Raw genomic sequence first — 25,976 nt, forward strand, 5'->3', positions numbered from 1 at the left:
TTTTGTCCCACAGTCTGAAAGACCTGCTGGTTAGGTGGATTGGCCGTGTAGATTCTCCCTCAGTGTATCTGAACAGGCGCTGGAGTGTGGCGACTGGGGATTTCCACAGTAACTTCGTTGCAGCGTTAACAGAAGCCTTACTTGTGTGACTAATAAATAAACTTTAACTTTAAACTTTAAATACTGCAGCTGGAAACAAAGTTGTAAATCTGCCAGTCTGCGTGGATCTAACTGGCACAGAAATAGATTTCCACTTTGCTGCTGAACAATGTTCCTGCAAACAGCCGCACAATTTGGGTTTAATTCAGTTTAACCAACAATCAGTGTTGAAAGTGAATTGTATATTTAGTCAGTTTGGTTTTGGAATTACCTTATCTGCAAAAATCATGAGGCCGTAATCGGTTTTTCCGCGGATGACTCTTCCCACACATTGTGCGGCATGTCTCATCGCATCGAACGTCAGGAAGTCATTCTCACGGATTTGGAACTGATCCCGCAGGTATTCTAAACGGGCCTGTGGATTAAAGACACCTTTAAAAAGGGCCACAGAGACATCAAGGATGTTTAACTGCAGGTTATTCTGCATGGCTCACCCTTCCGAATTCTCTTTTCTGCTCTGATCCACATTTTCTCTGCTAGAGCTATCTCTATAACCTCCTCCAGCCCCTACAATCCCTCCCTATCTCTGTAACCTCCTCCAGCCCCTACACCCCCTCCCTATCTCTGTAACCTTCGCCCCCTCCCTATCTCTATAACCTTCTCCAGCCCCTATGCCCCCTCCCTATCTCTGTAACCTTCGCCCCCTCCCTATCTCTATAACCTTCTCCAGCCCCTATGCCCCCTCCCTATCTCTGTAACCTCCTCCAGCCCCTACGCCCCCTCCCTATCTCTGTAACCTTCTCTAGCCCCTTGCTATCTCTGTAACCTCCTCCAGCCCCCTACACCCCCTCACTATCTTTGTAATGTCCTCCAGCCCCTACACTCCCTCCCTATCTCTGTAACCTCCTCCAGCCCCTACACCCCCTCCCGCCTCTACAACCCCTCCCTATCTGTAACCTCCTCCAGCCCCTACACCCCGTCCCTATCTCTGTAACCTCCTCCAGCCCCTATATCCTGGCCCTATTTCAATAACCTCTTCCAGCCCCAACACCCCTCCTGCCCCTACACCCCCTTCCCTATCTCTAACCTCGTTCCCTAACTTTGTAACCTCCTCCAGCCTCTACACCCCATCTGTGTAACCTCCTTCGGCCCCAACACTCCTCCTGATCTCTGTAACCTCCTCCAGTCCCTACACCTCTCCCTATCTCTGTAACCTCCTCCAGCCCCCACATCTCTATCTCTGTAAACTCCTTCAGTCAGTATACCTCTCCTGATCTCTCTAACCTCCTCCAGTCCCAACACCTCTCCCTATCTCTGTAACCTCCTCCAGCCCCCACATCTCTATCTCTGTAAACTCCTTCAGTCAGTATACCTCTCCTGATCTCTCTAACCTCCTCCAGTCCCAACACCTCTATCTTTATAACCTCCTCCAGCCTCCTGCACCCCTTCCTAACTCTCTGTAACCTCCTCCAGCTCAATACTCTCCCTGTCTCTATAACCCCTTCCAGCCCCCTACTTTAGATACAAAGTAAAGCTCTGTACCTCACCCCATGCTGTACCTGCCCTGAGAATGTTTGATGGGAGACAGCGTAAGGGCGAGCTTTACTCTGTATCTAACCCCGTGCTGTGCCTGTCCCAGGAGTATTTGATGGGGACAGTATAAAAGGAGCTTTACTCTGTATCTAACCTCTTGTTGTACCTGTCCTGGGAAAGTTTGATGGCCATGACGTGGAGATGCTGGCGTTGGACTAGGGTAAACACAGTAAGAAGTCTCACAACACCAGGTTAAAGTCCAACAGGTTTATTTGGTAGCACAAGTCACCAGCTTTTGGAGCGCTGCCCCTTCATCAGGTAAGTGGGGGTTCTGTTCACAAACAGGGCATATAAAGACACAAACTCAATTTGCAAAATAATGGTTGGAATGCGAGTTTTTACAGGTAATCAAGTCTTAAAGGTACAGGCAATGTGAGTGGAGAGAACGTTGAGCGCAGGTTAAAGAGATGTGAATTGTCTCCAGCCGAGACAGTTAGTGAGATTTTACAAGCCTGGTTTCAGTTCTTCATCCAGACACACGGAACAGCCACGGGGACCAAATTTACACCTCAATATGCCAACATCTTCATGCACAGGTTCAAACAAGACTTCTTCATCACACAAGACCTTCAACAGATGCCATACACTAGATACATTGATGACATTTTCTTCCTCTGGACTCATGGTGAACAATCACTGAAACAACTATATGATGACATCAACAAGTTCCATCCCACCATCAGACTCACCATGGACTACTTTCCAGGATTGGTTGTATTCTTGGACACATCTCCATCAAGGACGGTCACCTCAGCACCTCACTGTACCGCAAGCCCACAGACAACCTCACAATGCTCCACTTCTCCAGCTTCCACCCTAAACACGTTAAAGAAGCCATCCCCTATGGACAAACCCTCCGTACACACAGGGTCTGCTCAGATGAGGAGGATCGTAACAGGCACCTCCAGGTGCTGAAAGATGCCCTCACAAGAACAGGATATGATGCTCAACTCATCAATTGACAGTTCCGATGTGCCACAGAGAAAAACCGCACCAACCTCCTCAGAAGACAAATATGGGACTTGGTGGACAGAGTGCCCTTCATCGTCCAGTACTTCCCCGGATCGGAGAAGCTAAGACATCTTCTCTGGAACCTTCAATATGTCATTGATGAAGGCGAGCATCTTGCTAAGGCCATCCCCACAGTCCCATTTCTTGCCTTCAAACAACTGCCCAATCTCAAACAGACCATTGTCCACAGCAAACTACCCAGCCTTCAGGAGAACAATGACCACAACACCACACAACCCTGCCACAGCAACCTCTGCAAGAGTGCTGGATCATCGACATGGATGCCATCATCTCATGTCAGAACACCATCCACCAGGTACACAGTACATATACTTGCAACTCGGCCAATGTTGTCTACCTGATACGCTACAGGAAATTATGTCCCGAGGCATGGTATATTGGGGACACCATGCAGACGCTATGACAACGGATGAATGAACACCGCTCGACAATCATCGGGTAAGAGTATTCTCTTCTTGTTGAAGAACACTTCAGCGGTCACGGGCATTCAGCCTTGGATTTTCGGGTAAGCGTTCTCCAAGGCGGCCTTCACGACACACGACAGTGCAGAGTCGCTGAGCAGAGACTGATAGCCAAGTTCCGCACACATGAAGACGGCCTCAACGTGGGATCTTGGGTTCATGTCATACTATGAGTAACCCCCACACCTTGACTGGGCTTGCAAAATCTCACAAACTGTCCTGGCTAAAGAAAATACACATTTTTTTAATCTGTGCTTAACCAGCTCTCCACTCACACTGTCTGAACCTTTAAGACTTGATTACCTGTAAAAACTCATATTCCAACCATTATTTTGCAAATTGAGTTTGTGTCTTTATATGCCCTGTTTGTGAACAGAACTCCCAATCACCTGATGAAGGAGCAGCGCTCCAAAAGCTAGTGGCTTGTGCTATCAAATAAACCTGTTGGACTTTAACCTGGTGTTGTCAGACTTCTTACGTAGTTTGATGGGAGCAGCGTAGAGGGAGTTTTACTTTGTATTTAACCCCATGTTATACTTGTCCTGGGAGAGCTTGATGGGATGATGATGGGAACAGTGTAGAGGGAGCTTTACTCTGTATCTAACCCCGTGCTCTGAATGTTTTGTATATTAGGGCACTGTAAGGTTGTGCTGTGTATTTTTGTTTTCCAGTGAATTCATAGCACAGAATCAGGACATTCAGCCTTAGGTGGTCAAGCCCCCTCCCACTTATCCCTAAATCCCACAAACAGAAACCAGGTGGAGCAGAGAACACCTACCTTCAGAATTCTGCTCTGAGTGTAGACATAGGGAACACCAAACATAATGACAGCTCTCCCATAGTGATGGACTGTCAGAAAACACAGCAAAGAAACATTAATAGACATGAATCCAGCAATCAATTCAAACACTAAAATGACCCAAAGTGAATAAAGTACGATGCCAGGATAGAGGAAGAAATATCCCTGGTACCAGGAACAGAAACAAAGGAATTCTGCAGGAATTAATAATGAGCCTATCACACACACTGCCACACGCACGCACACGCAGCCTCATGTGCAGGCATACACATAACACTCTGTATTTCTAATGCACAAACGTGCTGCCAATCTCGCACACACGCAGGCCGTCTCTCGCACACTGCACGCCATCTCACACACGTGCTATAAGGTATCTGCTCAACACGCCAGAGAATTACTTGGTTTCAGCAACAACTAATTGTATTAGTAAAGCACCATTAAACCAACAATACATCACAGAATCTTTCACTGAGGCCATTATTGGACAGAATCAGACAGCCAGCTGCATTAGCCCATATGATCCAAAGCTTGATCAAATTTTAAGGAGCATCTGAAAGGAGGAGAGACAGAAAAACAAGAGGTTTAGGGAGGGAATTCTAGAGCTTAGCGCCCAGGCAGCTGTAGGCATGGCTGTCAATCATGAAAACCTATAGTTACGAGGAAAGATTTGAGAAACTGGGATTGTTGCCTTGGGAGTAGAGAAGACTCAGAATAAATTTAATAATGTGCTTTAAAAATCAGAGTGAATATTGTTTCCAGTTATTGACTCTGTGAATGAGAGAGCCGCCAACTGAAAATGGTCAGAGATTGAGTAGGGAGTTACTAACAGTGTGACTTATAGAGGCATCCTGCCTCCACCACCCTCCCAGGCACAGCATTCCAGACTATCAACGCCCACTGGATAGGATATTCTTTCCTCACATCCCCCTAGATCTCCTGCCACTCACCTTGAGCTGTGTCCCCTCGTGACTGACCCTTCAACTAAGGGGAACAGCTGCTCCTTATCTACCCTGTCAATGTACCTCATAATCTTGTACACCTCAATCAGGTTGCCTTGTGTATCAAACTGAATCTAGCTCTCCTGGTGTGAAGGTGAGTGAATGCACCGTCTGATAAAGACAGAAGTTTTACTTCACTATGTGTTGCTCAGCATAACCACCTGTCCTGATTAAACACTGCACTATTTAACTTATTCACAGTAACATGGATATATGGATGAATCACGCTACTCTTTGCTGGTTGTGAGAACCAAGCCCTCATTCAGTCAGCACTCATCACAGAATCATACAGTGCAGAAGGAGGTCATTCGGCTCATTGAGTCTGCACTGACTTTCCAACAGAGCCCTATCCCTGTAACCCCACTAATCCCACCAACCAACAAATCCTGGGACACTAAGGGGCACTATGAGGCATCACGGTGGCACAGTGGGTTAGCATGGCTGCCTCACAGCAGCAGGGTCCCGGGTTTGATTCCTGGCTTTGGTCAATGTGTGTGGGTGTGTAGTCTGCACATTCTCCCCATGTTTGCGTGGGTTTCCTCCAGGTGCTCCGGTTTCCTCCCACAGTCCAAAGATGTGTGAGTCAGGTGGACTGGCCATGCTAAATTGCCCATTAGTGTCAGAGGAACTACTAGAGTAAATACATAGGGTTATGGGGATAGGGCCTGGGTGGGACTGTGGTCAGTACTGACTTGATGAGCTGAATGGCCTCCTTCTGCACTGTAGGGATTCTATGATTCACTCCTCCAGTTTTCTTTCTCACTGATTTAACGGTACAAAGGAAGCAGTGTGCAAACAGGAAGATATGTAAACAGGGAGACAGACTGTGCTATTCCCCAAAGTTTACTTTGCTGCTGGGTTGAAGGATTTGCCGATGACACGAAGGTTGGAGGTGTTGTGGACAGTTTGGAGGGATATCAGAAGTTGCAGCGAGACATAGATAGGATGCAAGACTGGGCGGAGAAGTGGCAGATGGACTTCAACGTGGATAAGTGTGTGGTCGTTATTTTGGCAGGTCAAATGGAATGAAAGAATATAATATTAAGGGTAAGACTCTTAGCAGTGTAGAGGATCAGAAGGATCTTGGGGTCCGGGTTCATAGGACTCTCAAATCCGCTTCGCAGGTGGAGGATGTGGTTAAGAAGGCGTATGGTGTACTGGCATTCATCAATCAAGGAATTGAGTTTAGGAGTCTGAAGAGAATGCTGCAGCTTTATAGGACCCTGGTCAGACCCCACTTGGAGTACTGTGCTCAGTTCTGGTTGCCTCATTACAGGAAGGATGTGGAAGCCATAGAAAGGGTGCAGAAGAGATTGACAAGGATGTTGCCTGGATTGGGTGGCATGCCTTGAGGATAGGTTGAGAGAGCTCAGTCTTTTCTCCTTGGAGAGACGAAGGATGAGGGGTAACCTGATAGAGGTGTATAAGATATTGAGAGGTATTGATCGGGTAGATTCTCAGAGGCTTTTTCCCAGGGCTGAAATGGCTGCCACAAGAGGGCACAGGTTTAGGGTGCTGGGGAGTAGGTACAGAGGAGATGTCAGAGCTAAGTTTTTCGCTCAGAGGGTGGTGGGTGCGTGGTATCAGCTGCCGGCGGTGGTGGTGGAGGCAGATTTGATAGAGTCTTTTGAGACACTTCTGGATGAGTACATGGAACTTAGTAAGACTGAGGGTTACAAGTAAGCCTAGTAGGTAGAAATATGTTCGGCACAACTTGTGGGCTGAAAGGTCGGTTTGTGCTGTAGTTTTTCTATGTTCTATTGAAGCGAAACACTTCACGAAGATGAAGCAGATTCACATTTCACCCACACTCACTTCTCACAGAGCAAAAGGACAATGATTAATTCCAGCACTAACCAAAATCTATCCCCTCGGAGACTTTTCCTCTCGCGACAGAGAGCAGGATGGCCCCACGCCCATTCTCACATGCCTGCCAACGGAACACAGATATCACTCAGCAGAAACCAACTGGAAGGGATCACGGTACGATGATCACGCAGCTTTCGCTAATCGAGACCGTTGTCTCTCTGGCTCCGAACTCACTTCCCTCCCCTAAAGGCACTGATCCTATGCTAGGGAATAGATCCATCAATGCTGTTAGCCTCCAAGGAAACCATTACTCTTGTACGAAGCGAGACAATTAGCCAGAACTGTGGAGGATATCATACTGATGCCCATATGGTTCGTCACCAGACACGCATGCATACATAACATTCTACATGTGTTTGGCTAGTAATCAGCAGCAGGTGCCCCCACCAATAATCCCTTCCCTAAACAGATACAGACTCCGGATCAAATTTGGCACCTTCTGATTTTTATGCTTCAGTAATGTCCCATCAATTTGCAACACAGTATGCCAGTGATTATGTAAATGCACGGTCCCTTTAAACATTTCTGCATGGCTGTGCACAAACAACTTACTGGAGCCAACTAGTGCTTAGCCTGGGTGAAGAGTTTCCAGTTTAATAGAGAATTAGATAGGTATTCAGGTTCGCTGTACTGAGGGAGCGCCGCAACGTCAGAGGGTCAGTACTGAAGGAGCGCCGCACTGTCAGAGGGTCAGTGCCGAGGGAGTACTGCACCGTCAGAGGGTCAGTGCTGAGGGAGTGCCACACTGTCAGAGGTGCCATCTTTTAATGAGATAATAAACTGGCTGTCTTGTTAGCCTGTCTCGGTGGATATAAGAAGATCCAACGCACTTTTCAGTAAAGAAGTTCTGCTGTTGGGCTCTGGTTCAGCGCAGCAATTATAAACAGATTAACAGGCCAGCTACTGGCATTGCTTGTGTCCAGTTTTCCAGATCAGGTCGAAGTGTTTCACCCCCAGTTCTGTCTCACTCACCTCCTGGTATTTATCCAGAGCCACACTGGTCTCCGCAGCATCCTGAGTTTCAATAAAAATCAGTTTGTTACGTTGAATGTTTTCCAGAATTCCCTAAAAAGGAAATGGGGGAAAAATGAATCTCTTCAGTTAGAAATCAGGAATGAAATTTTACTCCTGAAACGATACCTGAAATCAATGATATTATTTAGCACAAAAACTAAACGCAGCAAAGAAGGTGGTATCTGTGAAGAATTCAGGTCAATCAATTGTGGTGTGAACTGTACAAGGACAAATCCAAGCTCAAGAAGCAGCAGCGTAGTCTTTGATCTGGGAGGTGTGGCAGTGGGGCGCGGTTTGCAGTCCATGGGACAAGATATTGAGATCAACTACTTCAAAATATTTGTTCCCATTTTTGGGATTCACATATCCAGTTGCCTGCTCAAGAGCTGTGGCTCAGGAACCATGCAGGAAGATTACACAGGTGACTGGTTTATGGCACCGAAACCTGACCATGGGGCTCGGGTGGAACCCCCGGGTGGGGGGGGGGGGGGGGGGGGGGGTGCAGCCAGGGCTCAGACAGAACCCCAAGGGTTGGGGGGGTGGGCAGGGGCTCAGACGGAACCCCGAGGGTAGGGTGGGGTGTGGGGGGCAGCCGGGGCTCAGACGGAAGCCCGGGGCAGCAGGAGCTCAGACAGAACACCGGGGGGGGGGGGGTGGGGGGGGAGCGGGGCAGCCGGGGCTCAGACGGAACCCCGGGGGCAGCTGTCTGCCAGGGAGCTGGGAGATGAACCACAGGTATTAGCAGCAATGTGGCAGAGTCCCTGCGATGTGGCTATGTTTAGATGTCAAAGGGAGGCCTGGCCAACACAGGACAATATTATTTCAGTCAAATAACAGTTGGGCTGAAAAAGGCAACTGGAGCTTACAGCATATTGAGACAGATCTGAAACAGTGTGCCTTTGGGGTGATGACTATACTCGTGGAACTGAGCTGCAGTAAAGCTGCTGCCAGTGGGAACCTGACTCGCTCTTGCAAGGACCCAAATATCTTCACAGACAGACCCATAAGCGGGCAGACACCCAGACAGAATCGGGCAGACGTGTACAGATACCTACACATAGACACACACAGATGAACACATAAGCATACAATCAGACACAAGCAGACAGATACATATCCCTCAACAGGCAGACACAGACACACATGGGGGGGCCAGGTACACCGACAGGCTGGTTGTCAGAAACAGAGAACATGCGTTTTTATAGAATCCCTACAGTGCAGAAGGAGACCATTTGGCTCATCAAGTCTGCACTGACCACAATCCCACCCAGGCCCTATCCCATAACCCCACATATTTACTCTGCTAATCCCCCTGACACTAAGGGACAATTTAGCATGGCCAATTTACCTAACCTGTGCATCCAATTGGAATCATGCAATAATGAACAGGAATTCTGCCTAATTTTGTCCACTCTCATCAGCCCAGAGGCACTGAAGAACACCTACCAAATAGCAAAACAGTTAAACCAGAATTGGCCAGGATTTGGACTGGAGATTTAATGGCAGCACAGAACAGGCACTGAGCCGGGGGCCGCTGACACGGGATCTCCCAAACCCCATACCATCAGCTGTTGTGAAGGCAGAGTAAGTCGGAAACAAAAGACAGCACTCCTTTACCTGCTCATACCAGGAGGCCACGATGTTCTCCATGTAATGGTAGCTGGTGAAGAAAGACACAATTCCGTCTGGGACAATGGCTGACATCTCCAGCAACAGGTTACCATAGTTACGGATCACAGCTAGAGCCACGAAAGAGAACACAAAGTGGTCACTAGCAGTTGCACTAATCGCGGGACCCAAAGGGTGACAAGACATGTTAAAGGAAAGCAGCAATAGGGTAACATCAATCTCTGGATTGCTGTGGTGTTATTTGATCTATTATTGTCATATGTATTAACATACAATCAAAAGTATTGTTTCCTATACGCTATACAAAGCATACTGTTCATAGAGAAGGAAAGGAGGGAGTGAAGAATGTAGTGTTACAATCAGAGAAAGATCAACTTAATACGAGGTAGGTTTATTCAAAAGTCTAACGGCAGCAGGGAAGAAGCTGTTCTTGAGTTGGTTGGTACGTGACCTTAGACTTTTGTATCTTTTTCCTGAAGGAAGGAGGTGGAAGAGAGAATGTCCAGGATGCATGAGGTCCTTAATTATGCAGGCTGTTCTTCCTGAGGCAGCGGGAAGTGTAAACAGAGTCAATGGATGGGAGGCTAGTTTAAAAGAAATTAATAGAAATTACATCATTCCTAAATGGAGGAGTTCTGAAATACGCCACTGGTTATAAAGGGGGAAATAAACACACTTTTCTGTTTATTGATGGCTGGCAAGAGGAGAGATTAGAGCGGTTTAGATTAACCCTCAATCCTGTCCCTAACACAGAGGTTTGGGACAGCTGAGGGTAGCACTCTCAGTGGAAGTGGGTCAGGTAGATGCAAACCAGTCGATTCAGTGTCTTCTGATTCCCTCTTGCCATTATTCCAGGCGGGAGATAGTAGGGGTGAGCAGTGACTAAGGAAGGAATTTTTTTTTTTGGGGGGGGGGGGGGGGGGGGGGGGGTGGTGGTGGTGGTTGGTGGGGGGGGGTGGTGGTGATTGGTGGGGGGGAGGGGAGAGAGTGTGTGTGTGTGTGTGTGGTGTGTGTAATCACGTAGCTGCAGGGGAGGGGGCACCATCACCCAACTTCTCTAGGTCTTGGTTGCGGGGCTTCCTGACTGTAACCACCAGTAACCAGGTCTAAGTGTGGCATAACGCCTCATTACTGACTCACCAATGTCCTCTCTGGTTTCAAACTTGGAGCTGATTGCAACCTGATCATTGCCACGTCCCACAATCTGAAAAACAACAAAGGCAGCTGAGCAGAATGCTGAAAGAGCAGGAGCAAGAACAGCCAGAGACATGAGCAACTTTACACACAGGTAACTCAAACAGCTATGTGATGTCGGCAGGACAAGAGACCACATGACCAACGTGAGAGGCAGATGTCAGGAACACTTGCCCTACACAGGGGCACTGCAACAGCTGGAATCTAATGGCAGAAGAATAGCCTTGTCTATGGATTCATGTAGCAAACAGCTGGATGGGAGAGGGTTCAAATGGTGTCCTAAAGAATGACATCCAATGGGCTAAGAGAGGCATGACCATCAATTTTCTGTGTAAACTGACCATGTGTTGCCTTTTGCTCCCATTCAGCTGTTTCTGATCCAAGGTCCAGGCCATTCTTCTTATATCACGTTTGGGTGGCACGGCGGTTAGCACTGCTGCCTCACAGCTCCAAGGGCCTGGGTTCGATTCCCGACTTGGATCACTGTCTGTTGGAGTCTGCACATTCTCCCCGTATCTGCGTGGATTTCCTCTGGGTACTCTGGTTCCCCCCACAGTCCAAAGGTGCGCGGGTAAAGTTGATCGGACATGCTAAATTAACCCTTAGTGTCCCAGGATGTGAAAGGTTAGAGGAATTAGCAGATTAGCTAAACAGGGAAAGGGTCTGGGTGGGACTCGATGGGTTGAATGCCTCCTCTGCACTGTAAGGTTTCAATGATTCTAAGTTCCACCTGTTGAATGTCCCTCAGCGCTGACAATCGGTCTCACGTTGGCTGGTATGGTACGGAGTCGCATGTAGAATCCCGGGACTGTGATGGGATCATCCTGACCTATGTTTCTTGTCAGATCTTTGTGACACAATGATTGAAACACTCAGTTAAAACTCGTTTGAAGTTGCAGCACTGCACAGGGTCAGTTTTTATATAAAGATATATAATGTGGATATAGATTCAGGCAAGAAACTTCAGGAATGTTCTCCACAGACTCACCGGGGGACAGGCAGCACAGCTGCAAAATGTAATGAAGAATTGAGATAACAGAAAGCGAGGTCTGAACAGAAGAAAGATGTAACAAAGACGCTGAACAATAATTCATTTGGGCCACACTTACCATCGGGCAAAGGCAGGTCCTTGACAAGGTCATTGTAAACGTTGCCATGATGACGGGCCTGAAATCGAGGATCTTTGGGTACATATCGAGCGGGGACAACGTCTAGCAAATACACAACAGGAAAAGACTAAAGTATTACTTCTAATTGGCAAACATCTGGAGAGTTTTCAGAGGGGGGAAGGAAAAGACGAAAAAAAAACAGGTTTTAAAAGCTTTGTTTGAGGGAACTGCAGCACAGTGGCACGATGGTTAGCACTACTGTCTCACAGCACCAGGGACCCGGGTTCGATTCCAGCCTTGGGTCACTGTCTGTGTGGAGTCTGCACATTCTCCCCATTCTGTGTGGGTTTCCACTGGGTATCCAGTTTCCTCCCAATACAAGGCCTTGGTAAAATGACCCTTAGTGTTCCAAGATGTGTAGGCTAGGGGGATGACCCATGGTAAATGGGGTTACAGGGATAGAATACCATGTCAGAGATTTGGGGCAAACTTAATGGGCCAAATGGCCTCCTTTTGCACTGTATGGATTCTGCACTTCTAAGACAGTAAGGCATCCAAGTTGACTGATATTGGGAATGGCAATTCCATAGGGCACAGGTACTGTAGCTAGAACATTGGAATTGCCAACCAAGTGTGTTAATACACCAGAACTGGAGAATTAGGGAACAAAAATAAGAACAAAGAACAAAGAAAATTACAGTACAGGAACAGGCCCTTCGGCCTCTCCAAGCCTGCACCGCACATGCCTCCTGACTGAACTAAAACACACTATTCTTCAGGGGACCACATTCCTCCATTCCTATCCTATTCATATTTTTGTCAAGACGCCTCTTAAAAATCACTACCGTATCCGCTTCCACTACCTCCCCAGCAGCGAGTTCCAGGCACCCACCATTCCCTGTGTAAACAATCTGCCTTGTACATCTCCTTTAAACCTTGCCCCGTGCCCCCTAGTAACTTTTCCACCCTGAGAAAAAGCTTCTGACTATCCAATCCTTCCATGCCCCTCATAATCTAATGGACTTTTATCAGGTCGCCCCTCAACCTCCATCGTTCCAGTGAGAACAAACCAAGTTTCTCCAACCTCCCCCTCGTAGCTAGTGCCCTCCATACCAGGCAACATCCTGGTAAATCTTTTCTGTACCCTCTCCAAAGCCTCCACATGCTTCTGGTAGTGTGGCAACCAGAATTGAACACTGTATTCCAAGTGCGGCCTAACTAAGGTTCTATAAAGCTGCAACATGACCTGCCAATTTTTAAATTCAGGGCCCCGGCCTATGAAGGCAAGCATGCCATATGCCTTCTTGACTACCTTCAAGATGTGGCAAGAACCCCAACACAAAACACAGACAGATCCAAAGGAAGGAATGAGGGCCTTGAGGCTGACTACTGCGGGAATTATAATTATGCGCTGCACGCAATGATGGCCCCAGGATTTCAGTAATTTGCTGTAAAATTTATGCATGCTCACAATAAACCGATGAGAATGAAATAAGGAGATCTGATGATGTAGTTAGATACTGAAGGGTGACAGGAGAGTCGTATGGAGCAGTAACACCAGTATTGATCAGTTAAGCTGAAGAGCACTGTTCTGCGCTATTAATGATTTGTAATTATGAGAAACATCAAACAGCAGAATTATGGAATTTGTAAAGCTCAGATTGTGCCCAGAGGACGGGAGCAGAGCGGGGTGGAGGGAGACCTGGCCATCGATGGAGAATTCTAGGGTAATGTGGCCGGGTGGGAACAGTGAGAGGTGCTGGATTAACAGCATCGCACAGCGAGCGCATCACACACAATACTGCCACAAACTGCTCCGAGCAAAATGTAATCCTGCAATCTGTATCCACTACCTACCTTTAATGATAATACTGTACAGAGTAGAAAGGTAAACAGGGGATTTAGATATCACCAAACCACAGAAACAAAATCGTATTTCAATGATATAAATAAATTGTGCAACTTACCCCCGAGGTGATAATGACAGACTGAAATCGCTCAAACACAGGCTTGATGGCGATGGAAGGGTCCATGCAGCTTAGAAAAAACAGTTTAAAAGCACAGAACCTTAGGAGGTTTATTACAAATAAAGTACATATTTGTAGTTTTTTCATTAACTCTTTCTTGTCTGAAGTTTGAAATTGAAACAATATTTTCAGTGTATCCCAATGCATGACAATAATAATTTCAATTACAAATAAACACATCAGTATGGTTTTTTTATTAACCCTTTCTACCCTGAAGTGGTTCCCCATGTAGCCTTAATACGTCTCATGGCTACATATTAGCAGTACAATACTCTGCGTTACAAAATTATAACAATTCCTTCCCCACAAAACACAAATCATCTGACATACCATGAGGGGCATTACCTGATGTCTAAACATTATATAAAGTTTTACAATGTGTGCAATTCCATTCCATGACTTTTGAGTGTTGCATTCTAAATTAACATCTACAAATGAAACTGTGAACATTTACAAAGGGAAATTCTATATGTAAACAGTTGTTTGTCACACTGCAATTGCAGAACTCTGGCCTATAGATGGCACTGCTACACAAGGTTATCATTCCCCCCAACCCCGCCAGTACAAGTGGCTTCCTCCTGCTCTGATCTTCTATGTTTCTATTCACATACTTATCCAGGTGCCTCTTGAATGTTGTCATAGAAACTGCTTCCACCATCTCCTCTGGCAGTGCATTCCAGGCATTCACCACCCTCTGTTTGAAAAACTTGCCCCTTACATCCCTTTTAAACTTTGCCCCCTCTCGCTCTCAACCTATGCCCCTAAGTAATTGACCATTTGACCCTGGGAAAAAGAACTCCGTAGATTCACCGTTCTCTGGGTGAAGAGAGTTCTCCTCACCTGAGTCCTCAAACTATGACCCACCCCAGCTCTACCTCTACACAAGTAGATGGTGAAATCTAGAACCTTCCTGATGCATACTGCTTCATTTCAAACCAGCCTGAACATTTACAAATGAAGCCATTCAAGGAAACATGTGGAAAAACAAGATCAGTAGCGGATCTCGTGTGGTGTCACTCACAAGTAGTCAGAGATCTGATATTCTACCACTGGTCCATTAGTTCAACATCACTGCTGAAGCACTGCCTGTATCGCACTCAGGAATCCAGGAATTGAAGTGAATTAGAGATCAGTAACTAAATTTTGAACGTTGTAAAATGCTAAATAAACCAGAGATCAATCTGCATCAATAAGGGGACAGGAGGCTGCATACAAGTCTATTTTAGATTGACAAAAAATCGAAGTTAGACAGATTTGATTAATTAGTTTAGCTAGATTTGATTAAAAAAATAGATACGGTCCAATAAAACATGCCAGTATCAGGCTTCCCACATGGTCACAGTTCAATACACATTAGGAGTGGACCTAATCAGACAGCTTGTCTCAAATCATCACTTCCCGTCATAGACAAACCTTCTAGAAGATTTTAAAACATTTCATGATCAAGGACAGGCAGCTACATAGGTCAGAAGTCACTTTGAGGTGGAACTTAAATTCTAACCCTTTATCATTGCTGAGTTTAAATAAAACTGCACTTAATTTTAGAATAGAGGCAACCTTCATCTCCAGTGCGTGGGAGCGCCTCTGGGAATGAGTTAAGCTTCTTGCTGTGAAGCAGGTGGAGGGTGTTGAATGTCAAACCTGTGTGGATCCAGAGCCCAAACTGATCCTAGTCTGCTTCACCGTTGGACAGTGGTTAACAGTGCTGCTTCACAGCTCCAGGGACCTGGGATTCGATTCCCGGCTTGGGTCACTGTCTGCGTGGAGTTGGCACATTCACCCTGGGTGCTCCGGTTTCCTCCCACAGTCTGAAAGATATGCTGGTTAGGTGAATTGACTGTGCTAAATTCTCCCTCAGTGTACCCGAACAGGTGCTGGAGTGTGGCGACTAGGGGATTTTCACTTCATTGCAGTGTTAATGTAAGCCAACTTGTGACACTAATAAGCAAATAATCTTTATTTTTTGGCCAATATTGGCAATCGGTGAGCTGATAGGATCCTGATATAGGTAACTGGAAGATATCTTGAAGATGAAGTAAAGGATGATCCTCTGCAGTTAGAGCAGATACTAGAGCTTCCCCCATGTGCCACACTAGCCCAGAGAGTGGGTGAAACAAGAAAAAGTACTCAACGTAATGATCACAAAGCACAACAAAAATCTCCTCAGTTGATTAGCGTACAGACTTCAGCCTACCTGAAGTGAAGGATTGGATTAACAACAGTTGGAGTTTTGTCATCAAAAGGTTCCATGATGATGGTAAAACCTTGGGGACCAAAAAGAAACATTGTGAAATTGTGGAATTGCCAAAGATAACCATTGCAGGCAGGCAGCTGCACTATCACCCACCATTTGGACCTCATCAAACTTCAAATTTACCTACTCCCTTTGCTAAAGCAGGAATTGATCTAATTTGCTTCCACTTCCTTGTCTAGGGGACAGCTAGAAATTCAGGCAGTGGATCAGACATTATGCAAAGGGCCTCGTTCTGCAAAGGTTTCCTGCAGACTGTTTTGTCAATCCGACTCGGCAGCAAAGGCTGGAAGCAACTTCCTGGTGTGACACAGGACACCAACCCAACTATCTCAGGTTAAGCTCCACATCTTCAACAACCTACATAGAAAGCAAGGTCAACAAGAAATCTCCTCTAGAGCGATCCTGAAGAGAGTGAAAGGGTAGTGTCTAAACTAACAGCACAGAGAGAGGCCATTCAGCCCATCAAATCTGTTGCAGTTCTCCGTATGGCATTTCCATTTTTGACTGGGATAGAATCCCTACAGTACAGAAAGAGACCATTCAGCCCATTGAGTCTGTACTGACCAAAATCCCACCCACACCCTATTCCCATAACGCCACACATTTACCCTACTAATCCTCCTGACACTAGCGTCAACTTAGCATGACCAATACACCTAACCCACACATCTTTGGACTGGGGAGGGAACCCACACAGACATAGGGAGAACGTGCAGACTCCACACAGTGACCCGAGGCTGGAATGGAACCAAGATCCCTGGCGCTGTGAGGCAGTAGTGCTAACCACCATGCCGCCCTAATAATAATTGCCAATTATTGGTGCTTGTTGCTGATAAACTCTTCTTCCTTAGTTTGCTCTTCTGAAGATGTTGAAAGTTTTTGGGTACAGTTCCAGCAGCACTGCTGGCTTTGTTATTGTACCCGTGTGTGGCCTTTTTCTGCTACCATTCATCAGCAATGAAAAATCCAGCAATGTTTGAACCCCACTGAGAAATGCAGGAAATGCTGCAAAGGTTCAGCAGTCATGATGTGGACATGCCGGCGTTGGACTGGGGTAAACACAGTAAAAAGTTTCACAACACCAGGTTAAAGTCCAACCAGTTTATTTGATAGTAAACACACAAGCTTTTGGGGTTTGCCCCTTCGTCAGGTGACCCCCAGAGCTTGTGGGTTTACTATCAAATAAACTACAAGGTTCAGCAGGTCAAGTGGCCTCGGAGGATAAAGAGAAATGTCACTAATCTCACATATTAGCCATAATATACACAATTCACAGGAGGCCGAACCCACTCAGGGTTTCCTGAATTTGCTTTAAGCTGAGAAATGCACATTATCATAGACTCCCTACAGTGTAGAAGGAGGCCATTCAGCCAATCGAGTCTGCACTGACCATAATCGCAACCAAGCCCTATCCCCATATTTACCTTACTAATCCCTCTACCCTAAGGGACAATTCAGCATGGCAAATGCACCTAACCCACACATCTTTGGACTGTGGGAGGAAACTGGAGCACCTGGACGAAACTCACGCAGACATGGGGAGAATGTGCAAACCCCACACAGCCACTACAGCCAGGGATCAAACACAAGTCCCTGGAGCTGTGAGGTGGCACTGCTAATCACAGTATCACCATGCCGTCCCCAGTTAATGGAGTTTTTGTTTGAAGGTGACACAGTCTCCCTGTAGAAAACACTCCACTTAACCCAATCCTGGGGAACATGAACCTAACCTGGAAAGGATCAAGGATTGGAGATACTCCTGAACCTGTACATGATACCGCTCGAATGTTGTCAAAACCGCTCATCTTACTCACAAAGCATCACAGGTTTCCTGCTTGTCAACCAGCCAAAACCCCAACCAATGAGGACACTCGTGAGGTTACGTGGAGACCAGTGTGAATGAATTGAGCAGGTTTCATCACTGAGCAGAACTAGTTAAAGCACAGTGCGAGTGTCTGGTCACACAATCACCAGAGATACTGAACGAACTCAATACCAATTTCACCCAAAGAACAAAGAAAACTACAGCACAGGAACAGACCTTTCGGCCCCTCCAGGCCTGCACCAGCCATGCTATCCGACTGAACTAAAACTTCCTACCCGTCCGGGGACCATATCCCTCTATTCCCATCCCAATCATGTATTTATCAAGACGCCCCTTAAAAGTCACTATCATATCTACTTCCATTATCTTCCTTGGCAATGAGGCACCCATCACCTTCTGTGTAAAAAACTTGCCTCGTACATCTCCTTTAAACCTTGCCCCTCGCACCTAAAATCTCTGCCCCCTAGGAATTGATTCTTCCACCCTGGGAAAAAGCTTCTGACTATCCACTCTGTCCATGTCTCTCATAATCTTGTAGACTTCTATCAGATCTCCCCTCACCATCCATCGTTCCAGTGAGAACAAACCAAGTTTCTCCAACCTCTCCTCACAGAGAATGGAATCCATTAGAGGCAGCATCCTGATAAATCTTTTCTGTAGTCTCTCCAAAGCCTCCACATCCTTCTGGTAGTGTGGTGACTAGAAATGAACACTATATTCCAAGTGCAGCCTAACTAAGATTCTATAAAGCTGCAACATGACTTGCCAATTTTTAAACTCAATGCCACCGGCTGATGAAGGCAAGCATGCCGTATGCCTTCCTGACTACCTTCGTTGACAGCACTGAATACCGGCAGTCTGTTTGACTATATCAAGAGAGGAAATGCAAGAAGGCCTAATTCTACACATATACTTCCCAGCTGATGTCCTCGTCAGCACAGGTCAGGAGCCCAGAGTCTGCCTGATGTCTGCAAAGTACAATCACAATGAGAAAACAGAGTAACATTTCCCGTACCTTTGGCATAAGTGCTGACCAATGTAGCGAAGTTTGAGACAAGTATGATGGGTGAGAAGTTGCTGAGGTCAGCAATTTCTAGTGTCTGCAGCAATGAACGTAGCCTTTCAGAGCAGAACCTGAGAGGGGTGAAAGATCAGTAAACAGCAATGAGACAGTAGCCTGAAAATGCTAAACTTCACAACTGAAACTCTGAAACATCTTGGAAGTTGAGTGGCACGCAAACAACATCCCTCTGACTGTGTCTGAGACCAATAATCAAATACTGCAACCCTGAATGACCATCATGAGAATCTCAATCACGTTATGGATCACTAAGCAGCAATTGGAGCTCTGGTCAATCTTCCCTTCCAGAGACAAGGAAGATTCCAGCTTCAACTCTGGGTTTCTTCAGATTTAGCTGGTCAAGAGGCTGGAATTGAACCTGGTCTTTCACACCAGTTGTTGAGGTGTTAGCTTCTGATCCCTATTCAAAGTGAATTCTGGTGCAAAACACCTGTGCTGTTCCAATAATCCATACACTCACTATTTGAGAATAAAAATCTGTACAAGTGACAATAAGGCTCTCCGATTTTTGTCAAGACACAAACTCTTTTTGGGGTGGAAGCCTGCTATCTTTATCTGAGTCTGGCCTTTAGGTGACAATAGGACACACCACTGTGGCTCAAAGAATCCTTTCAGTGCAGAAGAGGCCATACAGTCCATTGAATCTGCACCAACTCTCTAACAGTGTATCTTCGCCAGGCCAATCCCCACCCTATCCCTGTAACCCCATTTACATGACTAATCCATCTAACCTACACATCTTTGGGCACTAAGAGACACTAAGTTGATCTTTCTCTAGCTATGACTGTAACACTTCATTCTACACTCTCACCTTCTCTATGAACAGTATGCTTCATCTGTATATTGTGTAATACACTAAAATGTATACTAATACACAGGGCAATAATAAATCAAATCAAGATTTAGCATGGCCAATCCACCTAACCCGTACATCTTTGGACTGTGGGTGGAAACCAGAGCACCCAGAGGAAACCCATGCAGACATGGGGAGAATGTGCAAACTCGACGCAGACAGTGACCCAAAGCTGGAATTGAACTCGGGTCCTTGGTGCTGTGAGGCAGCAGTGCTAACCACTGTGCCAGCATGCTGCCCCATGCTTAAACTGACCAATCAAATGGCTTAATGAGACACTTGTATCAAAAAACTGAGGGCCACGAGGATTGGCCAATAAATGCCAAACTTGCAGGTGATGCCCTCAGCCTGACATTAATATCCTGAAGAATGGACAGTTGGCCAAGGCAGCAGTGGGCAGCTAGCGGTCGTGGACCAGGGTTTGCACCCCCAGGGATTGAAGGGGGAAAACAGGTGATTAGGATTCTCGTACCTCAGGGGTTTGCGTTCAATGCAGACTTTATCAAAAACATCCTTCAAGAAAGAGGGTGGATTCTCAGCGACCACATGGTGCACTCGTAGGCGGGACTTCAGATATTCCACAAACCGCTTCATAAAGCCAACAAAATGATCAGCAGTGCGAATACTGCCAGGAATGGACTCTGGATTCAAAACAGAAAATTTAATTAATTCTCTGCCACATCCTCCACAATACTGGTTTTGCTGCTTTTACTACAAATTACCGAAGTCTAAGTGAAGAGGTAGGGCCCAAGAAAGATGAACAATAGGAAGTGAGAGCACTGTGAAGGAATCTGACACTTGGCATGTCAGCTATGACGTTCACAAACTTTTACAGATGCACCACAGAAAGCATTCTTTCTGGTTGTATAACAGCCTGGTATGGGCTCCTGCTCTGCCCAAGACCACAAGAAATTACAAAGGGTCTGAATGTAGCCCAATCCATCACACAAACCAGCCTCCCATCCATTGACTCTGTCTACACTTCCCGCTGCCTCGGGAAAAACTGCCAGCATAATCAAGGACCCCATGCATTCTCTCTTCCACCTTCTTCCATTGGGAAAAAGATACAAAATTCTGAGGTCACGCAGCAATCGACTCAAGAACAGCCCCTTTCCTGCGGCTGGCAGACTTTTGAATGGACCTACGTTGATCTTTCCCTACACCCTAACTATGGCTTAGCACTACATTCTGCAGTCACTCGTTTCCTTCTCTATGAATGGCATGCCTTGTCCGTATAGCACACAAGAAACAATATTTTTCACTGTATGTTAATACATGTGGACAATAATAAACCAGATCAAAACATGATGTCTGTAGGGAGGAGGAGATATAAGCCTTGATGCTGCAGTGTAAAGGCTGTTGCTCTGATGGGACAGGCCCAATAGACCAAAATCAATGAGTGAAATAGGGTCACATCATCGAGCAACCTTTCAGAGAGGGAAGCAAACTGGAGATAGGTAAGGGTCATGATGTGGATATGAACCTGACGAAGGGGCTAAGCTGAAAGCTAGTGAATTTACTACCAAATAAATCGGTTGGACTGAAACCTGGTGTTGTCAGACTTTTTACCATAGATAAGGGAACAGGATTATGAATTGCTGTCACTATGCAGCACTCTCCAGCTTACCGCAGTCTGATAAAATAGTCATTTTGTAACAGCGCGATCAGTACAACTGATGGACACTTTGCAACTCCTTTCACCTACTGTACCTTGTAGAATTTCATCTGGCAGTACAGGATTGGCTAAATAGACATCCGTTTCTCTGGCAACATGAGCCTCCTTCAGTCCTTCCACCAATAATCTGTATTCTTCTTTCAGTCTGGCCGCATCTGTTTCCTTTATACTGGAGATAGAAACCATTGTTCGGGAAGAAGATTAAAACCTAGTGCTGGCGGACATTGAATATGCGAGCAAAAGCATCTCCATTTTCTGTATATCTACAGCAAAACATTCAGAAATCCACATAAAAAGGCTTCTTAGTCTGAACTTTACGGTTTCTCAGTAACATCGTATTTTGCTCCAATTCCACTCGCAGCACCGAAGATTAACTGATTGGAGGGACGGTGCTAATGTCAGACAAACTACTAGTATTTACATGTTTAGATTGCCCTATTAGTGAGAGTATTAGGTCGCAAGTCAACCTGAAGATTTGCGAGCCCAAGTGATAACTTTTACACAGCAGAAACAGACCATTCAGCCCAACTTTCCATCTTGATGGTGATGTACTGCACGAGCCTCCTTATCATACAATAGAATAGCAACAGTGCAGGAGGCCATTCGGGCCATTGAGCCTTCACCGACTCTCCAACATAGCACCTTACCCAGGCCCTATCCTGTTAATCCCATGTATTTATCCCACTTATCCTCCTAACCTAACATCTTGAGGCACTAAGAAACAACTCAGCATGGCCAAACCATCTAATCTGCACATCTTTGGAGTGTGGGATGAAAGTGGAGAACGTGGAGGAAACCCACACAGACAAGAGGAGAACTTGTGGACTCTACACAGACAGTCACCCGAGGCCAGAATTGAACCAGGGCCTCTGTATGTTGACAGGCAGCAATGCTAACCACCGTGCCACCCCAAACTATATTTATTTAATCTCCCTCATGTGATATCTAATTTACCCTTAAAGGTATCTATGTTCTTTGTACCAAACACTCTATGTGGGATTGAGGGGGTCGTGCTACCATCCTCTACATAAAGAACTTCTTGACGCCAAAATGTGATCTCTGTACTCTCACCCTATCCCCTCTTATACTGGCGAATCAGTTGCTACCTTACTCTCCCTTAGTGATACGATGCTGTTCCTAATCAGTCTAACACCAGCATGCAACCTAGTGGCAGAACAATATTGTTCCAGTCCAGCTTGCTCTGTTGATGTCCCATTGACCCAAAACATTGAGTGGGATTTTCCGCGGCCCGTGACATGTTTTGTGGAAGCAGACGCAACGCACCATTGGCTGGCGGTGGGATCAGAAGGTGCTGTGTGCCGCTGCTGTGCATGGGGTTTCCCACGGCAGGCACCTCCCCTCCCAATCGCTGGGAAACTCACAGCAAGGGTTCACCGTCTGTGGGACAGGGAGATCCTGCCAGTGTCAGCTAGGTTTCCCATGAGATGCGCCCCGCTACTGCGCTGGCAAAATTAACACTGTTCCTCTCTCCTGATACTGACAGACCTCCTGAGCATTTCCAGTATTTTGATTTCAGACTCCCAGCTTCAGCAGTACCTTGCTCCCTAGAAGCTGCCTGTTAGATCGGTTCTAGGGCAGGTCACTCAAGCAGAACGAGAATGAACAAATGAAACTGATTGAAACACTGGTTATTGACTCACTGTTGGATGGTCTTCTGTAATGTTTCAATGTTGTTCTGACACTGGTCCAACATGCGTCGAGTAATGTTCACACTCATTGAGTCAATGCAAACATTGTCTGAAAAACATTTGGAAAAATAACATTAAAAATGTTTTTGTTTTCAAATATATAAAACTTCTTTTAAAGAACGGATGAGAGAATCAGAAACCTTTCTGATAGAATCATAGAATCCTACAGTGCAGGAGGTGGCCATTCGGCCTCTCAAGTCTGCACTGACCACAATCCCATCCAGACTCGATCATCATAGCCCAATATATTTACCCTAGTTAGTCCTGACACTAAGGGGCAATTTAGCATGGCCAATCCACCTAGCCCACACATCTTTGGAGTGTGGGAGGAAATTGGAACACCCGGAGAAAACTCATGCAGACGCCGCATAGACAGTGACCCAAGCCAGGATTCGACCCCGGGTCCCTGGCACTGTGGGGCAGCAGTGCTAACCGCTGTGCTGCCCTGAGCCAATCAGTAGCTACACCTCCAGCCCTGGAACTGAAATCTAGCTCAGTTCAGTCACAGGAGAATCTCCCATGTTTGCTTGCTGGGAGGAGGTTGGTAAAATAAATCCAGGTGGCATCTCACTCCACATCCACAGCGCAAAAAAATCCTTCAAGGGATCCGTTTTACCCAGAGTACATCCTCGAGGATGGCTGGTGTGGGTCAATGTGGCCCAGATTCGAACTTGAGGGTTTACAGCACAAGGTTTGCTACCGCGTACTGCACTTGACTTAGGGCGGTGCGGTGGCACAGTGGTTAGCACTGCTGCCGCTCAGCGCCAGGGATTCGATTCCCAGCTTGGGTCACTGTCTGTGCGGAGTCTGCACATTCTCCCCGTGTCTGTGTGGGTTTCCTCCGGGTGCTCCTGCTCTCTCCCACACTCCAAAGATGTGTGGGTTAGATGGATTGGACGTGCTAAATTGCCCATTAGTGTCAGGGAGACTAGTTAGGGTAAATGGATGGAGTTATGGGAATAGGGCCTGGGTGGGATTGTGGTTGGTGCAGGCTCGATGGACCGAACTGCCTCCTTCTGCACTGTAGGGATTCTATGACTGGGCAGTGCAGGATGTAGTAGCTGGGTGTAATTTTAAAGGTCTCAGGAACATATAAATACACTACACCATTATTATAATTAGATAAGGAGAAGCGAAGGCCTAGCTGTATTATTGTTAGACTATTAATCCAGAAACTCAGTAATGTTCCGGGGACCGGTTCGAATCCCACCATGGCAGCTGGTGAAATTTGAATTCAATAAAAAATATCTGGAATTAAGAATCACTGTTGATCATGAAACCATTGTCGGAAAAACCCATCTGGGTCACTAATGTCCTTTAGGGAAGGAAATCTGCCGTCCTTACCCAGTCTGGCCTACATTTGACTCCAGAGCCACAGCAATGTGGTTGACACTCAACTGTCCTCCAAGGGGAACTAAATATGGGCAATAAATGCTGGCCAGCCAGCGACACCCATGTCCCACAAATGAACAAACTAAAATAAATATATGAATTTTTGTACATGTTGAGGACATACCGATATTGTGAGCCTCATCAAACACCACCACTGATCTTCGCGACAGCTCCTTGGACACTAGGTCTGCAATCTTGGGGTCCAGTAGGTAGTGATAGCTGTACACAATAATGTTCGCATGCAGAATCTATAGGAGTGGCACAAAGTTGATGCATTAGTGATGTAGAAACAGTCAAATAACACATGATCCTGAAACATTTCCTCTTCTATCTTAAAGATATTGACATCTGATCAGGAAGGGCAGTGTAACTGCTAACCTAGCTAGCAATGTCTACATCATGTAAATTAATTTAAAAAGCACACCATCCTACCGGGAACTTTCCCTCAAAGACTTTCATAGAGTCCCTACACTGCAGAAAGAGGCCATTCGGCCCATCAAGTCTGCATCCATCACAATCCTACCCAGGTCCCACCCCCATATCCCTACACATTTAGCCACTAATGCCTCTAACCTATGCATCTCAGGACCCTAAGGGGCAATTTTAACATGACCAATCAACCTATCCCACACATCTTTGGACTGTGGGAGGAAACACATGCAGACATGAGGAGAATGTGCAGACTCCACACAGACAGCGACCCAAGCCAAGAATCAAACCCAGGTCCCCAGAGCTGTAAAGCAGCAGTGCTAACCACTGTGCTACCATGCCACCCACAAATGCATCAGCTGAGTTCAGCCAAAAAGAGAATAAGACCCTCAATCAATGGGTCACGGGTTCGAGCCCCACACTAGCTGCTACTGATTTTGGGCGGCACAGTGGTTAGCACTGCTGCCTCACAGCGTCAGGAGCGGGTTCAATTCCTGGCTTGGGTCACTGTCTGTGCGGAGTTTGCACGTTCTCCCCATGTCTGCATGGGTTTCCTCCGGGTGCTCTGGGTTCCTCCCATACTCCAAGGTGTGTGGATTAGGTAACTGGCCATGTGAAACGTGTGGGTTTATGGGGATAGGGCGGGGGAAGAGGGCTTGGGTGACATACTCTGTCAGAGAGAGAATTAGTACAGACTCAACAGGCCGAATGGCCTCATTCTGCACTGCAGGAATTCTATGAACTACAGCTCACTGTTAGTCCTCGCATTTCATTCCATGACAGGTGAATCACTTTCAAACCTGATAATGTCTCTACCGAGGTTCCCCAAACTCACCCACACCAACAGGAGCATGCACATCACTCGCTTGCAGAGTCACTCACAAACACACACAGTCACATATGCTTATACATCTTCAGCAGATATTCACCCAAC

At 46.4% G+C, this 25,976-nt stretch overlaps 1 protein-coding gene across 4 annotated transcripts in view; it reads right to left on the minus strand.

Moving 5' to 3' along the window:
• Positions 1–334: 334 nt before the first annotated feature.
• ercc2 (excision repair cross-complementation group 2) overlaps positions 335–25,976 on the minus strand; it is a 36,713-nt gene continuing 11,071 nt past the window's right edge. For all 4 annotated transcript variants that reach the window (XM_080218252.1, XM_080218254.1, XM_080218253.1 and 1 more), the window contains exons 8-21: positions 24,738–24,861; positions 23,174–23,270; positions 21,548–21,681; positions 20,310–20,478; positions 18,919–19,037; positions 16,019–16,088; positions 13,765–13,834; positions 11,798–11,899; positions 10,635–10,698; positions 9,483–9,604; positions 7,824–7,916; positions 6,840–6,912; positions 3,964–4,034; positions 335–514 (exon numbers count right to left, since the gene is read on the minus strand). In XM_080218252.1, the coding sequence (XP_080074378.1) occupies positions 350–514; positions 3,964–4,034; positions 6,840–6,912; positions 7,824–7,916; positions 9,483–9,604; positions 10,635–10,698; positions 11,798–11,899; positions 13,765–13,834; positions 16,019–16,088; positions 18,919–19,037; positions 20,310–20,478; positions 21,548–21,681; positions 23,174–23,270; positions 24,738–24,861 (1,473 nt within the window). In that variant the 3' untranslated portion in view covers positions 335–349. The remainder of the gene's footprint in view (positions 515–3,963; positions 4,035–6,839; positions 6,913–7,823; positions 7,917–9,482; positions 9,605–10,634; positions 10,699–11,797; positions 11,900–13,764; positions 13,835–16,018; positions 16,089–18,918; positions 19,038–20,309; positions 20,479–21,547; positions 21,682–23,173; positions 23,271–24,737; positions 24,862–25,976) is intronic.

The sequence above is a fragment of the Carcharhinus amblyrhynchos genome, unplaced genomic scaffold (assembly GCF_965287045.1).
Source record: "Carcharhinus amblyrhynchos unplaced genomic scaffold, sCarAmb.v2.hapA scaffold_37, whole genome shotgun sequence".
NCBI classification, from domain to species: domain Eukaryota; kingdom Metazoa; phylum Chordata; class Chondrichthyes; order Carcharhiniformes; family Carcharhinidae; genus Carcharhinus; species Carcharhinus amblyrhynchos.